Source organism: Gorilla gorilla, chromosome 6, assembly GCF_029281585.2.
Source record: "Gorilla gorilla gorilla isolate KB3781 chromosome 6, NHGRI_mGorGor1-v2.1_pri, whole genome shotgun sequence".
NCBI classification, from domain to species: Eukaryota; Metazoa; Chordata; class Mammalia; order Primates; family Hominidae; genus Gorilla; species Gorilla gorilla.
The window spans coordinates 6824391-6852181 of record NC_073230.2 but is presented as its reverse complement, the minus strand read 5'-3'; the positions used below and the strand labels follow the sequence as shown (position 1 = coordinate 6852181).

The 27791-nt window shown below is 56.6% G+C and overlaps 1 protein-coding gene across 1 annotated transcript; it reads left to right on the top strand.

Moving 5' to 3' along the window:
* Window positions 1-1128: 1128 nt before the first annotated feature.
* Window positions 1129-25990, top strand: LOC115933182 (double C2-like domain-containing protein beta). Its single transcript, XM_055347298.2, has 8 exons — window positions 1129-1323; window positions 6877-6951; window positions 8956-9065; window positions 9605-9731; window positions 15580-15737; window positions 22815-22896; window positions 23742-23838; window positions 24434-25990. The coding sequence occupies exons 1-8, from the start codon at window positions 1204-1206 to the stop codon at window positions 24568-24570; spliced, it is 906 nt and encodes a 301-aa protein (XP_055203273.1). The 5' UTR covers window positions 1129-1203; the 3' UTR covers window positions 24571-25990.
* The last annotated feature ends 1801 nt before the right edge of the window (window positions 25991-27791 follow it).

Sequence of the window (27791 nt, the reverse complement as noted above, 5' to 3'; positions counted from 1 at the left end):
AGGTGTGGCCGTAATTGGATCTAGATCCATGTTGGGAGCCTAGCTCAGAGCCTGAAGAGCACAGTCTTTCAAGTTTGGCCTTCCCTTATCCCAGGATCACACCAGCCACTAAGCCTGCACCTGCTGGTTGGCCTGTGGTTGGAATCGTCACCTCCCCCAGCCCCTCTTTGCCATTGGCCAACTCCTACTCATCCCTCATGGCTCAGGTGAAGCATCACCTCCTCCAGGAAGCCTTCCCTGGTGGTCCCAATTCACATGGGCTCCCCATGGCTCCCGGCTCACCAGACTCTACTGCGGCAAATTATTTCCATTTGTTCCTCCCCTTAGGCTGTGCTTTCCTTGGGGTAGGGACTCTGCCTCACAGATGTCCATCCCCTAGAGTCTGGCATGTTGTAAACACTTCGTAAATAATGAAGGAATGTGACACCAGTTGACCAGCCCTGCAGCCTGGGAGCAGGCTCTGGGCTTCTGAAGCCATCTGTGAATGTGCATCTTGCTGTCTGCGGACTGCCCCCAAGCTCTGCCCCCCACCATCACCTCGGCCTTCATGCTGGGAGCCGCTTCTGCATGGAAAGCCACAGCTGCTATGAGTGATTGCCCCCGGGGAGGGAGGCAGCTGCACCCAATTATGGCTGCACCCTCCCCCTGGCTTTTGGGAGTTACCATTGCCATTGAGAGACTTGGGGGCAGCAGTATGAGGACTCAGCTGGCTCCTCACAGCCTGCTCAGGGTTCCCAATGGGCCAGAGAGACAGAGGAGCTGCCGTCCTGTGTGTTGGCTGGGGGACTGTTGAGCAAATCAGCTGATCTTCCTGGCCAGGGCCTGTCCCTCTCAAAGCCTCATCTCCTCCGCCTTGTGTGATCCTTGTGACATTTCACAGGTGAGGGAAACTGAGGCACGGGGCCCAGACTGGCAGTTGCACCAGGAGGGCAGGAACTCCTTTGGCTGGGTGCCCAGCTCAGGTGGGCCACGCACTGGGCCAGACAGGGAACTGGAGTGACCCACCTGACTTCTCTGGGTCTCAGCTCCTCCTCTGGAAAGTGGGGAGATTATTGTGACTTCCCAGGGTTGGGTGGGACTGGGAGGATGGGTGAGGGGCTGGCATAGAGCAGGTGCTTGGTTGGTGGCAGCCACCATGGAACGGTGGCACCTGCCCAGGCCAGGCTCATCTGGTCTCACAGGGGCAGGCGAAGCCTCTCCAAGATGGGGCCAGGGTGGGACCTGTGCCCTCCTCTGTCCGCAGCCGCCCTGGGCACGCTGGACTTCAGCCTGCTGTATGACCAGGAGAACAACGCCCTCCACTGCACCATCACCAAGGCCAAGGTAGGCCCCGCCAGCCTGCCCCCAAATTCCCTGGCCCGGGGTCCTCGAGAGGGCCTAGGTCAGGGAGGCCAGACCACACCACTCCCCAGGTTCCTGTCCAGGCTTTTGGATGTCTGCGCTGTGTGGGGTGTGGGGCCAGGAAGGAATTCTTCTTTAAACCTTCTTGAATACCCATCCCCAAGAAAGGCCTTGGACAGTCAGGCATTGCGGGGAGCAAAGAAACAGATGAGAATGGGAAGATGAAGGCCTGGACCGAGGACCCTCGAGCCTGGGGAGGGGCTGCTGATAGGCAAAGAGAGGGGCAGGGTGATGTCTGTCCTGCAGGCCAAGGGAGGGCGGGTTGGGTGCTGGTGCCTCCAGGCCTCCCAGACGCCCTGAGGAGTGGGGACCCCACTTTGCACCCTGGAAGCCGAGCCACTGTAGGAGGCCGATGCCACTCCAGGCAGGGTGTCCAGGGCCTGAGCCCAGAGGCCCTCTGAGCCTCACTATGTGGGCTGGGGTTGTGGGTGCCTGTGGACCCCTCTGCAGCCTGGCCCAGTCCCTGGTGCTGCCCTCTGCAGCCTGGCCCGGCCCCTGGTGCTGCCCTCTGCAGCCTGGCCCGGCCCCTGGTGCTCCCCTCTGCAGCCTGGCCCGGCCCCTGGTGCTGCCCTCTGCAGCCTGGCCCGGCCCCTGGTGCTGCCCTCTGCAGCCTGGCCCGGCCCCTGGTGCTCCCCTCTGCAGCCTGGCCCGGCCCCTGGTGCTGCCCTCTGCAGCCTGGCCCGGCCCCTGGTGCTGCCCTCTGCAGCCTGGCCCGGCCCCTGGTGCTGCCCTCTGCAGCCTGGCCCGGCCCCTGGTGCTGCCCTCTGCAGCCTGGCCCGGCCCCTGGTGCTCCCCTCTGCAGCCTGGCCCGGCCCCTGGTGCTGCCCTCTGCAGCCTGGCCCGGCCCCTGGTTCTGCCCTCTGCAGCCTGGCCCGGCCCCTGGTGCTCCCCTCTGCAGCCTGGCCCGGCCCCTGGTGCTGCCCTCTGCAGCCTGGCCCGGCCCCTGGTGCTGCCCTCTGCAGCCTGGCCCGGCCCCTGGTGCTGCCCTCTGCAGCCTGGCCCGGCCCCTGGTGCTGCCCTCTGCAGCCTGGCTTGGCCCCTGGTGCTCCCCTCTGGCTCTGCCGCTCAAGCATGTGTCAGCTCCATGTTCTCAACTGTCCTGTTCCCTTCCCCTCACCCCATCACTCCCTGTGGGAGGAAGGTGCCAAAATTGATGTTCTCTCGCAAGGTAAGGGCCTGCATGGCCAGTAGAGTCTCCGTAGTAGTGCCATGGAAGGGCCTGAGTCAGCCCAGCTCAGATCCAGCGGCTTCCCACAGAGCTGCCTGGGCCCAGCCCCACCCAGCCTCCCAACCTGCAGGCCCCCTGCCCCTCCTCCCAGCCTGGCAGCGAGGGCTGTCCTTGGCACCATGGCCACCCAGCAGGACAGGCTACTGCGTGCCACCCCAGGCTGTCCCCCAGCCCAGCCTGGGCCACATGTGGACTGCCATGGGTAGGTGTGAGTGCCATCCACGCCAGCCTCAGGGCCCTGGTAGGGCACTGAGAGGCCTGCACGCTCCATCCCACCCCTGCCCTCTCCTCTAGAACCACCCATGCTATGACTCAGGGCATGTCCAGCCCTGCCTGGCGGGGGCTCCAGCCCACCCCTAGGAGCAGAACTGAGCATTTGTCAAACCCCAGCTGTGCCAAGGTAGAGACCAAGCTAGACCCTTCCTCCTTTCCCTCTGTCCAACTTTGTAGAGGTGGTCCAGGCCTGGGGACTGGAGAGGTGCCAGCTGCCAGGCCACTCTGGCCAAAGCCCACCCCTTCCTCTCTCCATGCCAGACACCAGGGCCTTCCCTTCCCAGCTCCAGGTGCGTTTGTGTGTATGCGCATACATGGCTTGTGTGTCCACTTTGGGCTGTATCCCTCAGGTATCAGAAGTGGGGGTGGGAGGCCCAGTTCCTTCTCTGTGTAAATCCAGTTCTGTAGGGAAGGGGTGGTGCAGGCTGGGGAAGAGCTGGGGCTCTGGGCTGGGGTGTGGGGAGGGGCCCAGGGTGGGTGAGCTGAAGCAGGGCTGGCCTCTGGAGGGCCAGGGTGGGGGCTGGACACCCTGGGGTGCACCCTTGCTTGTCCCCCCTTAGAAGGGTCAGTCTCAGTTTGCCCATCTGTAAATAGGGTTGGTTGTCCCTGCCCTACATGCCTGTTGTGAGCATTAAATGGGTTAACACGTGGCCCCTGGCACTACCAGTTCTGGGAGACTTTTTATTTTTATTGTGGTAAAATACACAGATATACATTTCCCACCTCAACCACTTTTTTTTACTTCTTCCCTCAGCGCTCAACCATTTTTAGCATACAGTTCAATTGTGCTAAGTACCTTCCACCTTCACACTGCTGTGAAACCCATCTCCAGAGCCCTCTTCAGCTTGCAAAACTAAACTGGGCCCATTAAACAACAGCTCCCCCTTCCTCCTCCCCTGGCCCCTGGGGAGGCTGCCATTTGGCTTCCTTCTCTATGGATTTGACTATTCTAGGGACCTCATGTAAGTGCAGTCTCCCGGTATCTGTCCTTTTGAGTCTGCAGTCCCCGGGATCTGTCCTTTTGAGTCTGCCTTCTTTCACTCCTCAGAATGTCTTCAGGCTTCATCCCCATTGCAGCACGTGTCAAAACTTCCTTTTCAGGCTGAATGATACTTCAGACTAGAAAGCTCCTCTTCTGAACACTTCACCAGCAACAGCCTCTGAGAGGCCCAGGGCGGGGCAGGGCTAGGTTTTTGGGGAGAGGCTCTCCTCTCAAAGCCAGACCCCCCATCTGTTCCCTCAGTGCCAGTACCAGCCAGGGCCTCCCCCGGGGCCGCTTCCGCCCATCCCCCCTGTATTAGTCCATTTTCATGCTGCCGATAAAGACATACCTGAGACTGTGTAATTTATAAAGGAAAGAGGTTTATTGGACTTGCCATTACACATGGCTGAGAAGACCTCACAGTTATGGCTGAAAGTGAAAGGCACTTCTCACATGTTTGGTGGCAAGAGAGAGAATGAGAGCCAAGGAAAACGGGTTTCCCCTTATCAGGCCATCAGATCTCGTGAGATGTATTCACTACCTCAAGGACAGTGTCAGACCATGAGATCTCGTGAGACATATTCACTACGTCAAGAGCAGTCTGGGAGAAACCTCCCCTTGTGACTCGGTTATCTCCCACTGGGTCCTTCCCACAACCTGTAGGAATTATGGGAGTACAACTCCTGATGAGATTTGGGTGGGGACACCGCCAAACCACGTCACCTCCCGTGAGGCCCACCCCTAAACCATGGGATCAGTTTATGTCTCTTGCCAACTCCCAAGCTGGGGAGCATGTGCCCAAGGGCCCCACTAGCAGCTCCCTGCCCTGGAAACAGCCTCCCCACCTTCCCCTTCCATGGACAGAGGTCAGGCTTCATGGGAGGCCAGCCCCACAGAAGGTGGAGGCACTGGCGGAACCCCAGGTCAGGGCCAGGGAAGCTGCCTGTTTGGGCACAGAAGTTGGTGGCAGCACAGTGACAGGGCCTCAGGCAGTGCCTGCTGGTCCTTTTGCTTTTGGCGAAATGTGTGGCTGCCCAGGGTGCTCAGGGAACTGCCGGGTGGAGGAGTAGAGAGCAGCAGCAGGGGCCTCGTCACAGTCCCGGGGTCTGAAGGACAGAGCAGGCATCCCTCCCGTCCCAGCATGACAGCGCCCCTCGACCCAGCCTAGCTCCCACGGGTGTCTCGGGGCACGGAGGTGGGACCACGAGAGCCACTGGAAAGACATACGCCAGAACATGTGGTGGCCCAGAGGTTTGTAAGTGAAACGTGTCGGGAAACGTGGCCCAAATGGAAACATTTTAAGCTACAACAAACAAATGTATAAGGACTGTAAGAATAAGACACAGCAGTCAGGCACCGCCTGGTCAGGCCGGGCCACCAGATTCCCAGAACTCTGCGCTTCAGGCACTTGGTGGGAGAGGTGCAAGGCAGGGTGAGGGAGTTGGGTTTGGAAGAGCAGCCTTGTCACCTTGAGCACGTGTAGGGCCACTGAGCCAGGCCCTGTCCCAGAGGCAGCCCCACAGTGCAGGGCACAGCTCAGATGCACCCAGCAGACCTCAGCCACTTCTCCGGCGTCTCATGGGGGCCTGGCGTGCAGGGAAGGGAGCAAACCCTGCCTGCCAGGCCCTGTGTCCACACGGTCTCCCTCCCTCTCACTCCAGCCCTAGGAAGGTGGGATTATTACACCCCTGCCCTTTTTTTTTTTTTTTTAACTTGAGACAGGGTCTCACTCTGTCACCCAGGCTGGAGTGCAGTGGTGCGATCACGGTTCACTGCAGCCTCCGTGTCCCAGGTTCAAGCGATCCTCCCACCTCAGCTTCTCTAGTTGCTGGAACCACAGGCACATGCCACCCCACCCAGCTAATTTTTTAGTTTTTTGAAGAGACAGGGTCTTACTGTGTTGCCCAGGCTGGTCTTGAACTCCTGGGCTCAAGCGCTGGGATTACAGGCGTGAGCCACCGTGCCCGGCCAACCCCTTTAACAGATGATAAAGCTGAGGCTTAGCGTGCAAAGTAACTCATCCACTTCCCAGCTGGTGAACAGGAGCTGAGCCTGGAGCCCAAGCCAGCCAGGCCCCCAAACCTCTGCCCTTTGCCAGTGGCAGGGAAGTAGGTGGTTGGAAGCCCCTGCCGCATCCCCCAGAGCTCCGTCAAACCGAGGTGGGGTGGGCCTGGGAGGGAGCCCCAGCCTTCCCTTGGAGATGGGCCTGGTGTGAGCCGCCGAGCTGCCTCCCCGGCCTGGCTGGGTAGAAGCCCTTTGAATACTATCCTGGGGTTGCCGGCTGCACCCCCACAGATGCCACAGCTGCCTCCCTGCATCCCTGTGCACCATCCCAGAAGGAAACAAATGCAATTTTCAGAGACAAGAGCCTGCTGAGGTCAGCAAAGCCCCTCTCTGTCCATGCTTCTGTGTGCCTCTGGCTGTGCACGCGTGGCTGGGTTTTCTAAAAGAACCAAAGTGAGAGAGGGGTGCCATCTTGTGGAGGGACCCTCTGTGGCCAGTCTGCTTGTGTGATCTCTGTGGACTGACTGGGAGTTGTGACAAATATGGCCAGAAATGGGGCCTAGTCTCGGACTGTGTCCCGGGGTTACGTGGATTTAGGGTCAGTGAGGGGCGTGGCCACTCAGGAGGCCATGCTTGGTAGATGGGGGACGGGAGTCAGGATGATGGCAGGGCCTGAGCAAAGCGGGGTGGAGAGGGAGGCTCAGAGAAGGGGGAGCCACCTGGCTTCCAGGATGAGGAGAAGAGAAAGTCTGTCCTGACAGAGGCCCCATGACAGCTGCCCTGGGCCAGGATGTTTTGGGGAGGGGAGATTGCATCAGCATTGAGCCATCCTCACTCCCTCCATCTGGAGGTGTGGGGCCCGGGGGCTTCTGTGAAACGGGCCATGAATGGACCCAGCCAGGAGACCCAGGGGACAAGGGCATCTGCAGGCCCTGTCAGTTCCATCTCCCCGATTTCCAGTTCACACCGTTTGCTGTTCTCTGCCCAGGGCCTGAAGCCAATGGACCACAATGGGCTGGCAGACCCCTACGTCAAGCTGCACCTGCTGCCAGGAGCCAGTAAGGTGAGGGGTTCCACCCAGGCCTGCCCACCAGCTGCACCCGCCCACCACCTCAGGCAATGCACTCTGGTCCTTTCGCTTTGGGGCCTGGACTGGGCTGCGGGCACCCAGGGAGGACCACAGCTGCCACTCCCCTCAGAGTCCAAGCAAGCTGATGGGACCTCAACCATTCAACTGCACACAGAGCACCCAGTCTGCCCCACACCCTGTTGCCTCCTGGGGACCTCACGAGTCAGCGTTACCTACCTGCTGATCTGGGGAAACCCCAGGAGAATTTCCAGGCCAGCATTTTATAAGAAGCATTCTCAGCTGGAAGTTACTATTAGGTGCAAACAAAGGACTCCGTGGTTAAATAACATGGGGAAACATTGTTAAACAGGTTTCTGTACCACAGGACTTCTCAGAGCATCTAACGTGTTGATGGGCTGTTCCCTGACTCTCCGTAAGGGGGATGAAGTGGGCAGAATCTGCCCCATGTGTTTGACCACAGGATGCCCTGACTCTCCGTAAGGGGGATGAAGTGGGCAGAATCTGCCCCTCATTCCTACGCTGGATGACCCAAGCGTCCGACCACACATGTGCTCAGGGCACCAGCACAACAGGTGCATCTCAGACAGGAGAGAGAAAAATTGCTGTTAAATAAAAGCATCAAGGTGACCTTGGGCCATGGAAAGTCAGAACTTAATTAGACTTCCTTCTGTGCATCCTACACTTCAGTGCTGTTTTATTTTTAATTTCATGGGGCAGAGTCTGAGTTTACGTGGGGGCCTAAATGGGTAGGCCTGGGGCCCACAGCAGCCCAGGAGGACCACCCCAGAAGGGGCCTTTCCCCCTTCTCTAGGGAAGGCAGGGCTGTAGGAGAAATGGCAGTGCCCCACCACCTACTCCTGGGGAAGAAATGGGCTCCCCACACCGGGTCTTGATGCCCTTATGCTGCAAGAAGGGCTCAGGGATGTGAGGGCCAAGGGCGAGTATGACCAGGGAAGTGTGCTCAGTGACCCTTCATTTGTGGGACTGGAGCCGGCAGTGCATGGCTGCCCAGTTGTAGGAAGTCCCCAGGACTTTCCCTAGTGTTTTATAAAGAGCAGTCTCCTTACAAACAGCTCCTGAAAGCAATGGGAGAGAGGGATTCCTGTGCTCTTTCCACAGTGGGGAACCTGATGCTGCCACAGAGCTGGAATTGGAAGCCCAGGCTGTCTGACCTCCCAGCCTGGGCCGGGTGTGGCAGGCATCAGACCGATTCAGACAAGGAGCTCAGAGCCGCTGGCACAGGAGGAGGGAGTGGCAGCAATATTCCAGCTCGGAGAGGCCACCCCCGAGGCAGACCCAAGGACGGGATGGGTTCCAGGCAGAGGGGACGGTCCACAAAGGCAGGGAATGCCCTGGGAAGGAGACTCCAGTTCCACACAGGCCTCCTGCAGAACCTACCCCGTGGCATCGGGCTGGAGGTGGGGTCCTCCTTGGATGAGCTTCCTATGGCTGCTGCCAACAAATGACCACAAACTTCGTGGCTTAAAGCAGCGCGTTTACTCTCGGACTGCTCTGCAGGTTAGAAGTCCAACAGTGGTCTCTCTCTGGGCTAAAATCAAGGTGTCGGCAAGGCTGCATTCCTTCTGGAGCCCGGGGAGCCCACAGTTTCCTAGCTCTTTCCAGCTTCTAGAGGCCATCAGCCCTCCTGGGATTGTGGCCCCTTCCTCCACCTTCACAGGGGGCCCCATTGCATCTCTCTGGCCCCCTTCCTTGGTGACGTCCCTGACTGTCTTCTCTGTCCATTCTTCTGCTTTTAAGAACCCTGTGACCACGTTGGGCCACCCAACAATCTAGGATAATCTCCCTATTCTAATGTCAGCTCATTACCAACCCTAAGTCCACCTGCAGCCTCAGTCCACTTGGCCATGTTGATAACACATTCACAGGCTCCAAGATGAGCATGTGGCCATCTCTGGGGGCCATTTTTCTGTTTGACACACACTTTGATGCTAATAAGATCATTTTTCTCTTCTCCAGGCAAATAAGCTCAGAACAAAAACTCTCCGTAACACTCTGAACCCCACATGGAACGAGACCCTCACTTACTACGGGATCACAGATGAAGACATGATCCGCAAGACCCTGCGGTGGGTGAGGGCCCCAGGCCGCCTGCTCCCTCCCCAACCCCCACTCCCACCCGGCTTTTCCTAATGAAGGCAGGACTGGAGGGTCAGATGGTCCCCTGTGGGTTCAACCTCATGCCAGCAACTCCAGCCTGGGGGCTTGAAGAAAGGCAGAAAGGTCTGCCCATGCCAATGGAGCCTGGCGGGTGGAAAAGGGTCACCCTGGCCCCAGTCCCCTGAAGGTGCTTCCTGGGGCCTCTCAGGGTGCTGGAGGTGGTTCCCTCCAGAGAACCGGCTCTCCCAGCCTCCTGGCTACTCCTGGCACTGGTTCTGCCTTCTCCTGTCCCCTCTTCCAACCTGAGGACACTTGTCCATGACGACAGTGCCTGATATCGTGCCACACTCTGCCCCTGTCAGGGCCCAGGCATCTTGTGCGTCTCCCACCCCAGACCAGGGCAGGGCTTGGGGCAGGAGAAGCCAGGGCTGGCCCTACCTGCGCACATCTCCACCATGCCCAGTGCGTCTGAGGCACTGGCTGTGCCCCTCACCACCGCCCCCGCTAGGATCTCTGTGTGTGACGAGGACAAATTCCGGCACAATGAGTTCATCAGGGAGACACGTGTGCCCCTGAAGAAGCTGAAACCCAACCACACCAAGACCTTCAGCATCTGCCTGGAGAAGCCGCTGCCGGTGAGAGGATTGATTGAGCACCTGCTGTGTACCTGGCTCGGTGGCAGGTGCTGGGAAGGCAGAACTTCCTGCCTGTGATGGGACTCATGAGGGGCAGAGTGAGAGGGGAGGGGAGACCAGGGAGGTGAGCATGGAGAGTCAAGGGGGTGGAGGTGAGGAAGGACCCTGGCTTTCACTCTGAGTGGCCACGGGAGGGTGCTAAGCTGAGGGATCACGGGGGATGACATTTTACCAGGCTCGCTGGCCTGGGCTCAGGATGGCTTGAAGAAGAGGGAGGAGAGGGCAGGAGGCCTGGGGAGATGGGGAGAGATGGGCACAACCCTGGCCTGACCTTGGCAGCGGTAGGAGGGCTTGATTCTGAACCGGATGTGCAGGCAGCAGATAGGACGTCCTTGGGTGAGGGAAGGGCAGATCCAAGGTTTGGGGCCTGAGCCACTGAAGCCTGAGGGGCTGTTTGCTGCGCTCAGAGGACTCAGCAGGGACCATGGGTGGACAGGACGTGCAAGGAGCACGCTTGGAACATGTTAGACCTGAGTGCCTGTGAGATACGCAGAGGAGACAGCAGAGTATCCTTTCCTAGAAATGGCATTTGTCTCAACGTTATGTCAGAACAGATTTGCCCCCGGCCTGCTCCAGCAGCTACGCCCTCTGAGTCTTGGTCTCTATGTCCCTCTTCCCTCCCCTATCCTCCCTTGTCTATGGCCTCACCTTCACCTGGTTCATAGGGCTGGTGAAGCCAGGAGTCCCCCGTGCCACTGGGGTCAAGAGAAATCCTGGGGCCTCAGCCTCCCAGTGTTCAGGACACAGGCGGAGGCACGGTCCCCTCGATGGCACGTTGTCCCCCTAAGAGGACTGGGCAAGGGGCAAGTTTGGGAGGACAGAGCCCGGTGGCTGTCCCCAGTGTACCCAGCCCCAGTGGGGCCCGGGGACGTGGACTCACCTCGAGCTTAGCCCAAGTCAAGCCCCGGGGGCGAGTCAGCCTGAGGCCATGGCTTCTTCCTAGAATCCCAGTTACTTTTGCAGAATTTGATCCAATTTTATTCCTTGTCACATTCTCTCCCCCTCAGACATTTGTGTGATGGATATAACTTTTCCTGTTTTATTATTAGTCACTAACCACAGGTAACCCGGTTTTTCCACATGGTCTATGTCACTTAAGAAAGGCAACATCTTAGGAGGCCAAGGCAGGTGGGTCATGAGGTCAAGAGTTCGAGAGAGCCTGGCCAACATGGCGAAACCCCGTCTCTGCTAAAAATAAAAAAATTAGCCGGGTGTGGGGGTGCATGCCTGTAATCCCAGCTACTCAGGAGGCTGAGGCAGGAGAATCGCTTGAACCTGAGAGGCGGAGGTTGCAGTGAGCCGAGATTGCACCACTGCACTCCAGCCTGGGTGACAAGAGCAAGAGCAAGACTGTCTCAAAAAAAAAAAAAAAAAAAGCAACACCAGCCCTGCCTTAGTGTTCCTGAGTTTTCATCACTGGCATAAACAAACAACCACGTGGGTATGTACGTGGGGTGTCAGCGTGTGTGTGTGTGTGCTCGTGTGTGAATTGTGTGTAAGAGCATATGTCAGTACGTGTCTGTGTGCGACAGTGTGTGTGTCCACATGTGTGGTGTGCGTTCGTGAAAGCATGTGCGTCCCTGTGCATGGCCATGATCAGGGTGTTGCTGGATGCGCTACCGGCTCACTGGTGCCATTCGGGGACTCACAGTGACCGCAGGAGTGCAGCTGGGGATGCACCCCTGGCAGTACAGCCACATTCTGGTGGTACTTTTATTATTATTATTTTTTTGAGACTGAGTCTTGCTCTGTCATCCAGGCTGGAGTTCAGTGGCAAAATCTCTGCTCACTGCAACTTCTACCTCCTGAGTTCAAGCAATTCTCATGCCTCAGCCTCCCGAGTAGCTGGGACTACAGGCGTGTGCCGCCACGCCTGGTTAATTTTTGTATATTTGGTAGAGATGGGGTTTCACCATATTGCCCAGGTGTCTCAAACTCCTGACCTTGAATGATCCACCTGCCTCAGCCTCCCAAAGTGCTGGGATTACAGGTGTGCGCCACCACGCCTGGCTAATTTTGGTATTTTTAGTAGAGACGGGGGTTCGCCATGTTGGCCAGGCAAGTCTCAAACTCCTGACCTCCAGTGATCCTCCTGCCTTGGCCTCCCAAAGTGCTGGGATTACAGGCATGAGCCCCTGTGCCAGGCCTCTGGAGGTAGGTTTTAGAATTTACAGTCTGTGAACATTATCTGTTTTAAGGCAATACTGAGCAAGACCCAGTGGTCTTCATATGAAACAACCCGAAGTACAATGTCCCACCCCTGAAAAAAGAGCTAAAAATATGCCTGCTGGTTGGTTGTTTTTTTTTTTTAATGAGATGGAGTCTATGTCGCCCAGGCTGGAGTGCAGTGGCGCAATGTCGGCTTACTTCAACCTCCACCTCCCGGGTTCAAGTGATTCTCCTGCCTCAGCCTCCCAATAGCTGGGATTACAGGGGCCCGCCACCACACCCAGCTAATTTTTGTATTTTTAGTAGAGACGGGGTCTCACCATGTTGGCCAGGCTGGTCCTGTACTGCTGACCTCAGGTGATCTGCCCGCCTTGGCCTCCCAAAGTGCTGGGGTTACAGGCATGAGCCACTGTGCCTGGCCCCTGCTGGTTTATATTGTTTAATTTTCACACCACACACACTGACACAAGCAGCACAGGGCATTGAGGCCCTCACACACAAAGCTCTGCCTGAGCGGCGGATAGCGAGATCTCGCAGGCCTGGCCTGATCCACCAGGAATGGCTGCCTGAGCACTGTGTTGAAAAGGATTCTGAGGTGGCATTGGAGCCCAGGGCAAATGCTAGGATCGATTAGCCATGTCTGCTCTGGGCGTGGGAGGTGGCGAAGGTGGCCGGTGGGGCATGTATGTCTTCCCTGCTCAACATCCCTGCTCACCTCACAGGAGTCTCATCTCCAGAAAGGGTTAGATGTAGCCAGAGGGACTCACTTTGGTGTTAGGCAGGGCACGGTTGTGAGCAAAAGGAGGTGGCTGGGGCTGCTTAGGGGGCACGGTTGTGAGCAAAAGGAGGTGGCTGGGGCTGCTTGGGGGGCACGGTTGTGAGCAAAAGGAGGTGGCTGGGGCTGCTTGGGGGGCACGGTTGTGAGCAAAAGGAGGTGGCTGCGGCTGCTTGGGGGGCACGGTTGTGAGCAAAAGGAGGTGGCTGGGGCTGCTTGGGGCGCACGGTTGTGAGCAAAAGGAGGTGGCTGGGGCTGCTTAGGGGGCACGGTTGTGAGCAAAAGGAGGTGGCTGGGGCTGCTTAGGGGGCACGGTTTTGAGCAAAAGGAGGTGGCTGGGGCTGCTTAGGGGGCACGGTTGTGAGCAAAAGGAGGTGGCTGGGGCTGCTTAGGGGGCACGGTTGTGAGCAAAAGGAGGTGGCTGGGGCTGCTTAGGAGAGGAGCCTGTTAGAGTCCTAAGGGGATCCAGGGGGACACAGGGCTCAAGCTGGGCGTGTCCGTGTGGGCTCAAGCTGGGCGTGTCTGCATGGCTCAAGCTGGGTATGTCTGGGTGGGCTCAAGCTGGGTATGTCTGGGTGGGCTCAAGCTGGATGTGTCTGGGTGGGCTCAAGCTGGGTATGTCTGGGTGGGCTCAAGCTGGGTATGTCTGGGTGGGCTCAAGCTGGGTATGTCTGGGTGGGCTCAAGCTGGGTTTGTCTGGGTGGGCTCAAGCTGGGCATGTGTGGGTGGGCTCAAGCTGGGTTTGTCTGAGTGGGCTCAAGCTGGGCATGTGTGGGTGGGCTCAAGCTGGGTTTGTCTGAGTGGGCTCAAGCTGGGTATGTCTGGGTGGGCTCAAGCTGGGTTTGTCTGGGTGGGCTCAAGCTGGGCATGTGTGGGTGGGCTCAAGCTGGGTTTGTCTGAGTGGGCTCAAGCTGGGTTTGTCTGAGTGGGCTCAAGCTGGGTTTGTCTGGGTGGGCTGAGGGCCTAGGAGAGAGGGTTTGGGGTGTGCAGCAGCCAGAAGGAAGAAGCCGGGTAGTCTCGGGAGGGCAAGGAATGGAGAAGCATCAGGCTGGCTGGGGATGGGGAGGCCTGGAGCTGAGATCTGCCTTGAGAGGCAGGCACTGGCAGCTGCTGAGGCAGGGAAGGCACTGGATGGGCTCCCTACCTGGCTCCCAGCTTCTCCAGGGTGAGGAATGTACCAGAACTCTGTCTTCGGGGTTCTCCTGAGGGAGCCACATCCAGCACCCTGAGAGGCTCCAGGAAGCACCTTCAGGGAACTGGGGCCACGGTGACCCTTTTCCATCCACCAGGCTCCATTGTCATGGGCAGACCTTTCTGCCTTTCTTTGAACCCCCAGGCTGGAGTTGCTTGTATGAGGTTGAACGCACAGGGGACCATCTGTCCCTCCATTCCTGCCTTCACTAGTACAAGCCTCCAGTGGGCCCTTAGTGCCAGGCCCTTGCCCAGCCCTGAGGTATTAAAGATGACGCAGGTATTATCTGGATGCTGTGGCTCATACCTGTAATCCCAGCACTTTAGGAGGCTGAGGTGGGTGGATCACTTGAGGTCAGGAATTCGAGACCAGCCTGGCAGACATGGCAAAACCCTGTCTCTACCAAAAAATACAAAAATTAGACTGTGTAGTCCCAGCTACTCAGAAGGCTGAGGCAGGAGAATCGCTTAAACCCGGGAGGCAGAGGTTGTAGTGAGCCACGATCGTGCCACTGCACTCCAGCCTGGGTGACAAGAGTCAGACTCTGTCAAAATAAAAATTTACAGGTAGAGTTCCAACTTCAAGGAACTTAGGGGCTGGGGCAGACCCCTGAGGAAGCAGGGGGCCACACCGGGCCATGACAGGATAAACCCGAGGCAGTGGGCACGCAGAGGGGACGGCCAACCCACCCTGAGGGTCAGAAAAGCCCCCCAGGCCCAGAAGGACCAGGAACTTATCAACGGTGAACACTGAGGAGGTCAGAGGAGGGTGCTGGAGCTGTGGATTAAGGGTGCGCAAAGGTGTGGAGGTGGGACCCGGCTTCAAAGCCAAGGGAAAGTCAGGGCGGGCTGTGAGGAGGACCTGGTGGAAGACCGTCCGCGGAAGCCGAGCGCGCCAGGCCGGGGGCTGCAGATCCGTGAAGGGCCGCTTAGCACTAATGTTAGGCTCTGTGTGCCTTGCAATCTGTGGCCACCATGCAGCTCTGTCCTTAGGGCAAAAGCAGCCATAGAGAAGCATCACGGAGCTGGCAAGGCTGCGTTCCAACAACATGGTGTTAATGGAAGCTGAAGTGTGAATTTCATGTCATTTTCATGTGTCACAAAATATTTTTCATTTCATTTTTCTTTCTGCTATTCCAAAAAGTAAGAACCAGCTGGGCATGGTGGCTCATGTCTGTAATCCCAGCACTTTGGGAGGCCAAGGTGGGAAGATCCCTTGAGCCCAGGAGTTTGAGATCAGCCTGGGCAAAATAGTGAGACCCCTGTCTCTATTTTTTTGAAAAAGAAATTGTTTAAAATAAGGGTAAGAGCCATGCTTAGCTCACATCCCACACAGAGCCAGGCGTCGGGCCTGATCTGGCCCCCGGGCTGCAGTTGCCAACCCCTGGGCTGGCCCTTGCTGGGCTGTGAAGGCCACCGTAGGCCACATGCAGCCAAGAACAGGGAGGGTGTGGGTGAGATCCAGCCCTGGAAGAGCCCTTGGGAGGGAAGAGATGACAGAAGGGCTGTGAGTTCACAGTGAGGCCACTCACCAGGGACCGTGACCAGGCCCGGCTGCAGCAGCTGGATGGGCGGGCTCAGGAAGAGGAGGCCAAGGACGGCCAAGAGAGGGGTGGGAGCAGGTGAGGACTGAGTGACCGTTCCGTCCAACAGGTGGACAAGACCGGAGACAAGTCCCTGGAGGAGCGGGGCCGCATCCTCATCTCCCTCAAGTACAGCTCGCAGAAGCAGGGCCTGCTGGTAGGCATCGTGCAGTGCGCCCACCTGGCCGCCATGGACGCCAATGGCTACTCGGACCCCTACGTGAAAACGTGAGTGTGCCGTGCATGTGACCACCTGCCACATCTTCACCTCCAAGGACGGGGGTCCGTGTGCCAGCTCCGTGGTCCCAGGTGGCAGGCACCCAGGGAGTACCTGAGGTACAGGGGCGCCTGCCACGTCTTCACCTCCAAGGATGGGGGTCCGTGTGCCGGCTCCGTGGTCTCAGGTGGCAGGCACCCAGGGAGTACCTGAGGTACAGGGGCACCTGCCACGTCTTCACCTCCAAGGACGGGGGTCCGTGTGCCGGCTCTGTGGTCCCAGGTGGCAGGCACCCAGGGAGTGCCTGAGGTACAGGGGTGCCGTGTTCCCTGATGGGCTACCTTGGCAACTCCAGGGGTTAAGCATGGCCAGCCCATTTCACAGATGGGGAAACTGAGGGACAGAGAAGCTGAGTGGCTTCCCAGGGTCATGCAGATATTAGTTATCACCTGATGCTATGTCCAGGCCTCTCTGTGACTGAGGGGCCCAGGAGGGGCCATGAGTCGGAGGAGGGGACAGAAGGCGGGGCCAGTGCCAGGGGTAGCCAGGAGGCTGGGGGAGGATGCAGAGGAACTCTGCCAGGCCTTTGCAACTGCCCACATTTGCCCAGCCCTATACTGGGGCCACAGATGTGGATAAGAGTCCACCCAGCTCTACCAACAGGGCTGATGGTGGGCCTGGGGAGAGACACTAACTCAGGGGGCCATGCCAGGTGGCCTGGGCCACAGAGCTGTGGAGCTGTGAGCCTGGTCAGGAGAGGCTGTGTAGCTCTGAGAGCCAGGCAGGAGCTGGCGACCCTTTGGAGAGGGTGCTACAGGTGCCACAGTGACTACCGTCAGTGCTCGGGGCTCTTCAGAAACTAGGTAGGTATGAGTGTGAGCTCACAGGGAGACTCTGGAAAAGTGAGACTTGGGGAGGAATTTAGTTCAGCAGAAAGGAGGGGCAGGTGCTTCAGGGAGGGGGAATGACAGAGGGATGGCCCTGACCTAGGGGACACCAAGGACCCAGGTGACTAAGGCCTCAGGGACATCTTGGCACCATGAAGAGGCCAGTACTCCTCGTGGCACAGCTCTAGGGGCACCATTCCCATGGCCATGATCATATTTCTGTCACTTTAAAAATTGTATGTGGCAGGTGCAGTGAGTTACACTTACATTCCCAACACTTTGGGAGGCCAAGGCAGGAGGATTGCTTGAGGCTAGGAGTTTGAGACCATCCTGGGCAACATAGTGAGACCTCCATCTCTACAAAAAAATTAAAAATTAGCCTGGTGTAGTGGCATGTCCCTGTAGTCCTAACTACTTGAGAGGATTGCTTGAACCCAGGAATTTGAGACCAGCCTTGGCAACATACTGAGACCTTGTCTCTACAGTTAAAAATAGTAATAAATTAGGCCGAGTGCAGTGGCTCGTGCCTGTAATCCCAGTACTTTGGGAGGCCGAGGCGCACGGATCACCTGAGGTCAGGAGTTTGAGACCAGCTTGGCCAATATGGGGAAACCCGTCTCTACTAAAAACAAAAAAATTAGCTGGGTGTGGTGGCGGGCGCCTGTAATCCCAGCTACTTGGGAGGCTGAGGCAGGAAAATCACTTCAACCTGGGAGGCGGAGATTGCAGTGACCCGAGATCACACCACTGCACTCCAGCCAGGGTGACAGAGCGAGACACTGTCTCAAAATAATAATAAACAAATAAAAATAATATGACAATAATGGGATGGCCACTTTGGGAAGCAGTTGATAGTTCCTCAGAAAGTTAAACACAGAATCACCATTTGATCTGGCAATTCCACTCCTAGTTATATACCCAAGAGATAAGAAAAACATGTCCATCCTAAAACTTGTGCAGGAATGTTCATAGCAGCACTATCCACAACAGCCAAAAGTGGAAACACCCCAAGCGTCCGTCCACTGATGAATAGATACACAAATGAAGTCTGTCCCTGCAGTGGAATATCAGCCCTAAGAAGGAGTGTAGCAGGTGCGTGGACTATCAGCCCTAAGAAGGAGTGTAGCAGGTGTGTGGAATATCAGCCCTAAGAAGGAGTGTAGCAGGTGCGTGGAATATCAGCCCTAAGAAGGAGTGTAGCAGGTGTGTGGAATATCAGCCCTAAGAAGGAGTGTAGCGGGTGTGTGGAATATTAGCCTTAAGAAGGAGTGTAGCAGGTGCATGCTACACGGTGGGAGGACCTTGAAAACAAGATGCTAAGCGAGAGAAGCCAGACACAGACGGCCACGTGTTGCAGGACTCTATTTCTATGAAGTGTCCAGAATAGGTCAACCCACAGAGGCAGAGACTAGATTTGTGGTTGCAGGAGCCAGGGGAAGCTTGAGGGGACATGGGCAGTGTGTAGAATGTGGTACTATGAAGTTAAAAATGAATAAATTTGAACTAGAGGAATTATTGTAACATGGACAGCTGTCGAAAACACAACAAACGACACACACAGTAGGATACTGGTTTGCATATATATGTGTTTTTTCTTCTGACTTGTCATTGACTTGAATCTCACGCGTATATATCCTTGCAGGAGGATATGCAATCTGAAGCCAAAATGGTGTGATTTTTTTTTTTTTTGAGACAGAGTCTTACTCTGTTGCCCAAGCTGGAGTGCAGTGGCGTGATCTCAGCTCACTGCAACCTCTGTCTCCCAGGTTCAAGCAGTTCTCATCCCTCAGCTTCCCAAGTAGCTGGGATTACAGGCATGCGCCACCACGCCAGGCTAATTTTTGTATTTTTAGTAGACGGGGTTTCACCATGTTGGCCAGGCTGGTCTTGAACTCCTGACCTCAAGTGATCCACCCACCCTGGCCTCCCAAAGGGCTGGGATTACAGGCGTGAGCCACTGTGCCCGGCCTATGGTGTGACATTTTTAAACCAGTTTCAATGCCCACCTGCCAGATGGACAGGAATTCCAGGGTCACCTGCTGGGTTGCCCAGAAAGCAGAGTCTTACCTGCTGTGACAGATGGTCTGGTCAACTTCCACAGGCAGGTGGGGGGCCATCTGGGCAGGGCCTGTCCACTGTACCACAAGCTCCTCCCTGCCACAGGTGGCTGTTGTGGGTGCTGCTGGACCCCTGCAGCTGGGTCCCACCTGCCAGCCGTGGGCCAGGTCACGTGGCCTTTCAAAGACAGGCCGAGCTGTGGGCCACTCCCTATATCTGAGCCACGCCTCACCTGAGACCTCCACGTCTGTTTCAGACACCCTGGGTGAGACACGAGGGCTGCTGCTCAGGGCTCCTCAGGGGTCCCCATCTCTGAAAGGCCCCTTCATGGACCAGGGGCCTCTTCCTCACTAAAGCAGAGGAAATAAGGGCACAGATTAGATGGTAAGAGGGGCACCCCTCAGCTGCATCCTAGACCTGGAAGAGAGTGTGGCCTGTGCCCCAGAAGAAAGGGAGGGACGTATCTAGCGGTTGATGCTGAGGGCCAAAGCTAGATGGGTCAAGGCCTTTTGTCTGCACTATTATTTTTATTTGTTTTCTTTATTTCTTCCTTTCTTTTTTGAGACAGTGACTCACTCTGTCACTGGGCTGGAATGCAGTGATGCGATCACAGCTCACAGCAGCCTCAAACTCCTGGGCTCAAGCAGTCCTTCCCCCTCAGCCTCCTGAGTAGCTGGGACTACAGGTGTGCACCACCATGCCTGGCTAGTTGTTTTTTGTATTTTTTGTAGAGACTGGGTTTTGCCGTATAGGCCAGGCTGGTCTCAAACTGCTGGACTCAAACGATCCTCCTAGCTCGGCCTCCCAAAGTGCTGGGATTACAGGTGCAAGCCACCATGCCCAGCTAGCACCATTATTTTTATAAAGCTCATCTCTGGTGATACTTGCCCCAGTTTCCCCAGGCTGGAAGTTGACCCCAGGCCCAGCTCTTGAGGGTTTGATGGAAAACCCCAGGAGTAGCAGTGCCTGTGACAATCGCTGACATGTCAAGTTACACGTAATATCCCTGAGCTGCGCGATGGCTGCGTGTGACGCGCTCAGCAGCCTGTGCTGTCGCTCCTGTTGTTATCTCCATTTCATGCCAGCGAAAATGGCAGTAACTGGCAGCAACGTGCTGTGCCACCCTGGGCAACTCCCTTCTCTGGCTGTCTTATGTATAACCAGAAGGGGTTTCTTCTCAAAGCCACAGGCAAGCAGAAGGCACTGTGCAGAGGGCTCAGAGGTACGCGGCACAGGGCGGCTCTGTGAGCCCCGGTGGCCAGGACCACTGTCCTGACAGCAAGGGAGGGAGAGACGCCACAGGGTGGGCCTCAGGGGCTTTGCAGGGTGGGCTTGTGCCAGAGTAGGGTGTGCTCAGGGAGGGTGCTGAGGGATCTCCCCAGAGTGGTCAGATGAGGAGGGAAGGGCACTTCTGGTAGAGAAAATAGCAGAACAGAGGGCAACGCTGGCGGAACTGTCCATGGCTGAAGGTGCCGAGGCTGGAGCCTGTCGTGGAAGTCTGGTGGCTGAGTGAGGGGTCACCAGATGGGCACAAGTTGTCCAGGCTGAGGGTGCAGAGATCCCAAAACAACTTTCCTTCCAGGGGCTTGTGAAGGCAGGGCACGCAGGACCCTTCTGTCCCTGCTCCTCACCCGTCACCAAACAGGCCAAGGACAGTTCACAGCAGACACAATACCAATACGTAGAGAAATGGCCAAGGAGCATAGTAAGTAACTAAGGAAATCCGCTGTTTCCGGGTGGCGGGCTTAGGGGAATCCCCCCAAACTTTTTTTAAATCAGGTTTATTGAGGTACAGGTTGAGCGTCCCAAAGCTGTAAATCCAAAACCCCAAACATTCCAAGCACCGACATGACGCTCAAAGGGAATGCTCATTGGCGCGTTTGGGATTTCAGATTTTTGAATTTTTGAGTTAGGGATGCTGAACTGGTAAATATACTGCAAAGATTACGAAATATGAAAAAATCCAAAATTCAAAACATCTGGTCCAAGCATTTCAGATAATGGATCCTCAACCTGTATCATTCATATCCAGTGAGTTTTTCTTTTCTTTTCTTTTTTTAGAGACAGGGTCTTGCTCTGTTGTCCAGGCCAAAATGCAGTGGCGCAATCATAGCTCATTGCAGCCTTGAACTCCTGGGCTCAAGCATCTTCCCACCTCAGCACTGTGAATAGCTGGGACTACAGGCATGCACCACCATGCCCAGCTAATTTTTAATTTTTTGGTAGAGATGGGGTCTCGCTGTATCACCCAGGCTAGTATAGTCTTGTTTCCACCACCAGAATCAACATAGAGAATATGACCCCAGAAAGTTCCCTGGCCCCAGGCAACCACTCACCTGTTTTCTGTCTCAATAGTGTTGCGGTTTCCAGACTTTCCCATGAAACAGTCAGATAGTGTGTTGCCCTGTGAGTCCGGCTTCTTTCACACGGAGGAATGCATTTGAGATTCATCTGTCAGTTGCATGTACCAAGAGTTTGGTCCTTTTTGTTGCTAAGTGGTCTTCCATTGTGTGGGTAAACCACAAGTTTGTTGTTGATGAGTTCCCCAGTTGAAGGGCGTGTGGTTGTTTGCAATTTTTGGTGATGGTAGAAAGCTGCAATGAACAGGTTTTTGTGTGGACATATGTCTTCATTTCTCTCTCCTAATCCCAACTTTTGTCCACATGCATTTTCTAGTGCTTCTGTAATAAACCAGTATTATTTATGCCATGAAAGTCACAATTTTAAAATATGCAAAGTAAAGCAACTATGAGATATCATTTTCTGCCTGTCAAACCAGCAACGAGTTTTTAAATGATAGCATTCAGCTTTGTCTCAGGCACTGTGTGTCAACCATGCAGCCTTTCTGGAGAGGAACTGGGCAGAATAAGCTGGACATGGGCATGTCTTTGGGCGGTGCCTTCACTTCTAGGGATGCAGGTTAAGCTGGACATGGGCGTGTCTTTGGGCGGTGGCTTCACTCATAGGGATGCAGGTATTCGCTGGACAGATGTTTGTTAAGCTCCCTGGTGCCAGGCCCAGGGAGTTGGTCATGGGTGAGACCCCAGAGACCCCAGAGCACATTCAGCAGGGACAAGGCAATTGTCATGCAATTATCTATGCAGGAACAGGGTGAGAAGCTTTGCAAAGAAGTTGGGGACCTCTTGTCCCCTTCTCCAGCCTGCATATGACCTCCCTGTCATAGAGAAAGGAGTCTGAGCCTGGCTTTCAAGCACCACACTTGTGCTTGCGGGCTGTGTGACCTTGGGCAAGTCACTCCCCCTCTCTGAGCCTCAGAGGAAGACAGCTGTTCTGCATCAGAGTCTAAGGCCTTAGTGGCTGTGGAGGGAAGAACATCTAGGTGGCCTCCCTGTGACTGCACAAAAGGTCTTGTCCTTCCTCAAAGCTCCAATGGAGGTAGTGGTGATGGTTGTACAACTCTGGGAGCCTACTAAAGGCTACTGCATTTTACACTTCAGAAGGATGGATTTTATGATATGTGAATTATATCTCAATAAATCTGCTATTTTATAAAAGAAGCTTGAGGCCGGGGGTGGTGGCTCACGCCTGTAATCCCAGCACTTTGGGAGGCCAGGGCAGGTGGATCACCTGAGGTCAGGAGCTAGAGACCAGCCTGGCCAACATGGTGAAACCCTGTCTCTACTGAAAATACAAAAATTACCTGCGCATGGCGGCACATGCCTGTAGTCCCAGCTACTCTGGAGGCTGAGGCAGGAGAATCACTTGAACCCGGGAGGTGGAGGTTGCAGTCAGCCATCTGAAAAAAAAAAAAAAAAAGAAGTTTGAACAAGAGACCAACTCTGCTAAAAACTCTGTTCTGGTGGGAAACGTGAGCTTTATGAAAATTAGACTTCCAGAAATGAGGAAAAACCCCTTTCCTAGGGGGATGGAGGGCGCCCCCCAGGGTTAACTTCAGGAATGTGTGTGTGAACAGAAGTGCGATGGATGAAGGGACCACTTGCTTCTCGAAAACAACGTCTCGCCTTTGCCACAAAATAGCGTTGGGAAAATCCAATGACTAGGACAAAAGAAGGGCCCAGGAATCTCTCTCCAGGGACAGAAAGCTCTTTGAATACCTGCTGGCTTGATCTATACCCCATAGCATGTCCCCATCCTCTGCCTGTCCATTGGATGTAATTCCAGATACCTGAGGCCAGATGTGGACAAGAAATCCAAACATAAGACAGCGGTGAAGAAAAAAACCCTGAACCCGGAGTTTAATGAGGTGTGAGGGGCTGGTGAAGCTTCATGAAGGCCATTCCTCTGCCCCACAGCAGTGGGGGTGTGGCTGGGTTTTCAAAAGGTCATGGCGCGATGGGGAGGGTGGTCAGAGACGGTGGGGAGGGGCCGCACCAAACCACAGACACAGGGGAGCTGGGGGACCCCTGGAAAGCTCTTGGCAGGACTTGTCGGATGTAGGGCTGGGGGGAGGGAAGTGTTGAGGGGAGTCCTGGGTTCTTATGGAGGCAACAGGGCAAAGAGGGGGTGAGAAAGATGGGGAGAAACTCTGTGTGGGGCAAGGGGACTCGAGACACCCTGGGGCCCCAGGAAGTCTTCTGCCCAAGGCGGCAAGTATGGCTGGAAATGCGGATTCCCCCCAAGGAACAAGAAGGAAAGAAGAGCAGAGGGGCTTTGGGTAGAGCCCACGCCACACCAGTGATCCAGAGGCAGGCAGGGGAGGTCGAGAAGATGCTTCCAGAGAGTGAGGGGAACCCCGGATGGAAGGGAGGGTCCCACAGAGAAGGGAGGGGTCAGCAAAGCCAGGCCCCAGAGAGGCCCAGGATGACAAGGACTGTGGGGCGTGCAGTGCCTCTGCAGTCAGGAGGCTCCCGGGGTGTGGGGAGAGCAGGCTCAGGGACAAGGAGCAAGCGGGCGAGGGGACAGGGGCCCTGAAGACCCCAGTGGAGCTCAGGGGGAAGTGGGCGAGACATGTGAGCATCCACCCCTCATCCACTCTGAGCACTGATCACCCCCGTCCCTCCTCTTTCCCTACACCTCATACCCCTCCTGGCCCCCGGCCAAGGCCCAGGCCTCGTGGCATCAGCCCTAACACTCCCTTCTTGCCAGCAGGAGTTCTGTTACGAGATCAAGCATGGGGACCTGGCCAAGAAGTCCCTGGAGGTCACCGTTTGGGATTACGACATTGGAAAATCCAATGATTTCATTGGTAAGGGGGCATAGTGGGAACACCGTCTCACTGTGTGCCTGTCCTGGATCAGGCCACAGCCCCTCTTTCCTGGTCCATGGGGAAAGCTGGAACCACGGACCACCTGCCCCTAGGTCAGGGGCCTCAGACCTTCTCCAGCCTGACCCTTGTGCCCCAGGAAGAGACAGACCCAGAGATGGAAGGAGTTCTGGGAGGGTCACACAGCACTCTGTGGTGGAGCACAGACAAGAGACAATGATGGGCAGTGCCTCGGGCTGGACTCTGAGCCCTAGAGTCCCCAAATTCCCAGTGGGCCTGGTGGCTGCGCATAGTGGGGCTGCCTGGCCCTTTCTCCCCTCTTCAGGCCCCCATTCCTTGACCCCTGATGCTGCCTCTGCACCCTGCCCCTATCCCTGCCCTGGTGGAAGAGAGACAGGATGGCTGGGCCCTGACGGGGCCAGAGTGTGGCATGGAGGTCAGGTCCTGTTCATGCTCAGAACTCAGCGGGCAGTGGGAGAGGCTGGCCTTCGAGCACAGAACCTGGGAGGGGGCATGGGCCCCACGCCTGGGAGTTGGGGGTCCCTGTGCCCCAGCTGCCCCTCCTGTCCTCCTGCAGGTGGTGTGGTTCTGGGCATCCACGCCAAGGGGGAGCGCCTGAAGCACTGGTTTGACTGCCTGAAGAACAAGGACAAGCGCATCGAGCCCTGGCACACGCTCACCAGCGAGCTCCCAGGGGCCGTGCTCAGCGACTGATGCCCACCCGCCACTGCTACCCCTGCCGCCACCTGCGCCTAGCACTTCCGGCCCCGGGCTTCCCCAGCAGCCACCAAGGCCTGTGGCCCCCACACTGGGGGAGATCCAGAACCCCTGCTTGGACACAGAGCCACTGCAGTCCCCGCTCGGAGGATGTGGAGGGCTCAGCCACTCTGGGACGGGGAGGGCAAGGAGCTGGGGTGGGGGGCTCTCAGCCCTCTGGCGCCCAAGAGGCCGGTGGTGGAAAGAGACCTCAGCACCTGCCCAGGGGAAGGGGACACGCCCATCTGGGAGCAAAGACCCTTCTAGAGGCCAGCCCTGGTTGAGAGGACAGGAGTGTGGGGGTGCCTTGGCAGACAGTGGGAACAGAGGAGGGAGGTGGTGAGCAGACAGACAGGTGGAGGATGGGACCTTGAAGACTGGCTGCTCCAGCCCAAGAAAGCCTGACTGCATCCCTCATCTCCTTCGCTGCTGGACAGATGGAAGAAGCGGGCCTGCCGGCCGAAAGTCTGCCAGAGTTCCCGGAGGCTCCTGATGACGGGTAAATTGGCACATGCTTCACTCAATTATTCCACAAGCCCTGGGGGTGAATGAGACACAGGGCCTGCCCTCAGGGAGTTCCCATCTAGTCAGGAAGCTGGGAACAAACCATTCCAACTGGGGTGAGAAATACCAAGACCAGCTTGGCCAGTCTGCAAGTACTGTGGGCTCTGTTGACTCTGCCGGGAGGTCAGGGAAGGCTTCCTGGAGGAGGTGGTGCTTCCGTAAGGCCTATGGAGGGTGAGTGGGGGCTTCTAAAAGCAGTCCAGGCAGTGGGAGTGGTCTAAAACGGCCTGGAGAGAGAAAGCCAATGGGGCCGGGGTGCTGTGGACCCAGGGTCTCCTCTCCAGGGGAGGGTTTGTTAGGAAGGTGTGAGGCTCGAGGCAGGAGGTGGGGGACGTGATGGAAACACCATGGAGAAACTGGTGTGGGCTGAAGTTCAGACCTCAGACCCAAGTCTCCCACTCTGATCTCTTTCTACTCCTGAGGGACCTCAAGGGCGGAGCCCGCCCCTCCTCCTTCCCGGCATAAGCATCAGGTCAGCTGCGGTGGAGAAAAGGGTCCCTTGTGCTTGGGAAAAAAGCAAGCATTCCTACACGTCCTGACTCTCCCCTCCCCTCCCCTCCACTCCCTGGCTCACACTGGGGGCCTCCGGGTGCTTGCTCATGGCATCTTGGTCCCACTACCGCCACAGATGTCCCTTTTGGGAGTAATCAGTGGCCGTCCAGGGCCTTGTCCACCCTCCAGGAGCTGAGCAAGAATCACCCGGGCTGGTGGGCCTGTCTGCTCCCCTGAGTGAGACTCCCCAGGAGGCTTGAGATTATCTGAATCTTGGGGCCCATGCCTGAAGCCCACAAACTTTCTCTGCCTACCAAGGGCCCCTCAGGAACGGTGGGTGAACAAATACAGAGCCAAGGAGTTGCACAGCCAGAGTCCCAGTGTGATGCTCAGCCCATCAGTGTGTGATGGAAACAGAGGCCCAGAGAGGTCAGGTGACCTGCCCAGGGCCTTCCAGCCCCCACACAGCTGGGACCAGGATCCACAGCCCCCAGCCCAGAGTGCTGGACACCACACTTCAGGGGAATTGGCGTGCTGACCTCACACCAGAGAGGTCCTGCTAGCTGCCAGCCTGGGGCTCCCCCGCCTGCTGCCCACCCCTTCAACACCGATAGAGGGACTCACAGGCACGACGGTGGGACCTTCCAACTGCAGACACAAAGCACACCACCACCTGAGGTCCAGGGTTGTGATTTGAATCCTACCAAGTGCCCATCAGGCCTTTCCCAGGTTGCAGGGAAAACAGGACCCCAGCCCCCACACAGTCCCTGGCCACCTGCTGCTCATGGAGACTTGTCTCCCCACCTTTAGGAAGGGTTTCTTTGTGAAGGTTTTTGCATGCACTGGTCTGAACGCATGTTCACAGCCCTGCAAGGTGGGTTTGATTCTCATCCCCATCTTGCAGGTGAAACAGGTTCCCAGAGTCTGAGTAGTTTGCCAAGGCCACACAGCCAGGAAGGGGTGAACCAGGACTCAAACCCAGGTCCTCTGACTGCCACTTTCTCTCTCTGGGGGTCGGTACCCCCAGTCCCTTCCCTCTTGGTCTGTCGGAGACTCAGCAGAGACACCAGGTGAAGGCTCAGTAAGCTCAGGTGCGTGATGGAGACCTGGGGTCTTGTCACTGTCCTGCCACCTCATCCGCTGGCTTTGAAACTATCCGTGCTACTTCAGGCTTCCCCAGAGGTGTCTAACCTGGCCCAAAAACTCAGCCACCCCACCCTAGCCTCTGGGGGCTGAGGCAAGGGCTCCTCTTTTCTCCACACAGAATGGGCACCCTCTGAGGGCCTAAGGTAAGAGGTGGTCTCTTTCTAAAAGGCCTGGTGTCTAGTTAAGCTCTGGGTATCTTCTTAGCTTTGCTTTTTTGGGGGTCTCATTCAGAGAGGAGATTTGACAGCCTCTCTGAAGACACAGAAGTGAATGGCAGAGCGAGAAGAGGCTGTACCCCCCACCTACCATGACTTCCTTATTAGGCACATGGGGAATGTGAGGCCCAGTGGGTGAGAGGGGCCTGAAGGGGCACAGCTGGGACAAGAACCCAGAACTCCAGCCCCCCAGTCCAGGGCCCTCTACTGCCCAGGCTGTGCAAATGGGGCTGGGACCGAAAGATGGGGACATTCAGGCTGGGAGGCGGGCTTGCTGGCCAGCCAGCCCAGGGGCAGCACAGGCACTCGGGCAGGAACTCCCCAGGAAGTTTGGAAACCTTCTTTCCCTAGGATCTCAGCACCCTTTTAGATCCCGTGCAGATTGTCTTTCTGTTAAAGCGGTTTGAGGCACGATGGCTCACGCCTGTAATTGCAGCACTTTGGGAGGCCGAGGCTGGCGGATCACCTGAGGTCAGGAGTTTGAAACCCGCCTGGCCAACAGGGCGAAACCCCATCTCTACTAAAAATACAAAAATTAGCCGGGTGTGGTGGCGCACGCCTGTAGTCCCAGCTACTCAGGGAGGCCGAGGCACGAGAATCGCTTGAACCCGGGAGGTGAAGGCTGCAGTGAGCCAAGATCGCGCCACGGCACTCCAGCCTGGGCGACAGAGCAAGACTCCGTCTCAGAAAAAAAAAAAAACAAAAAACGCTTTGAGAAGCTGCAGAAGCGGCTCTGCCTTTGACCCCGAATGGGCATCTTTA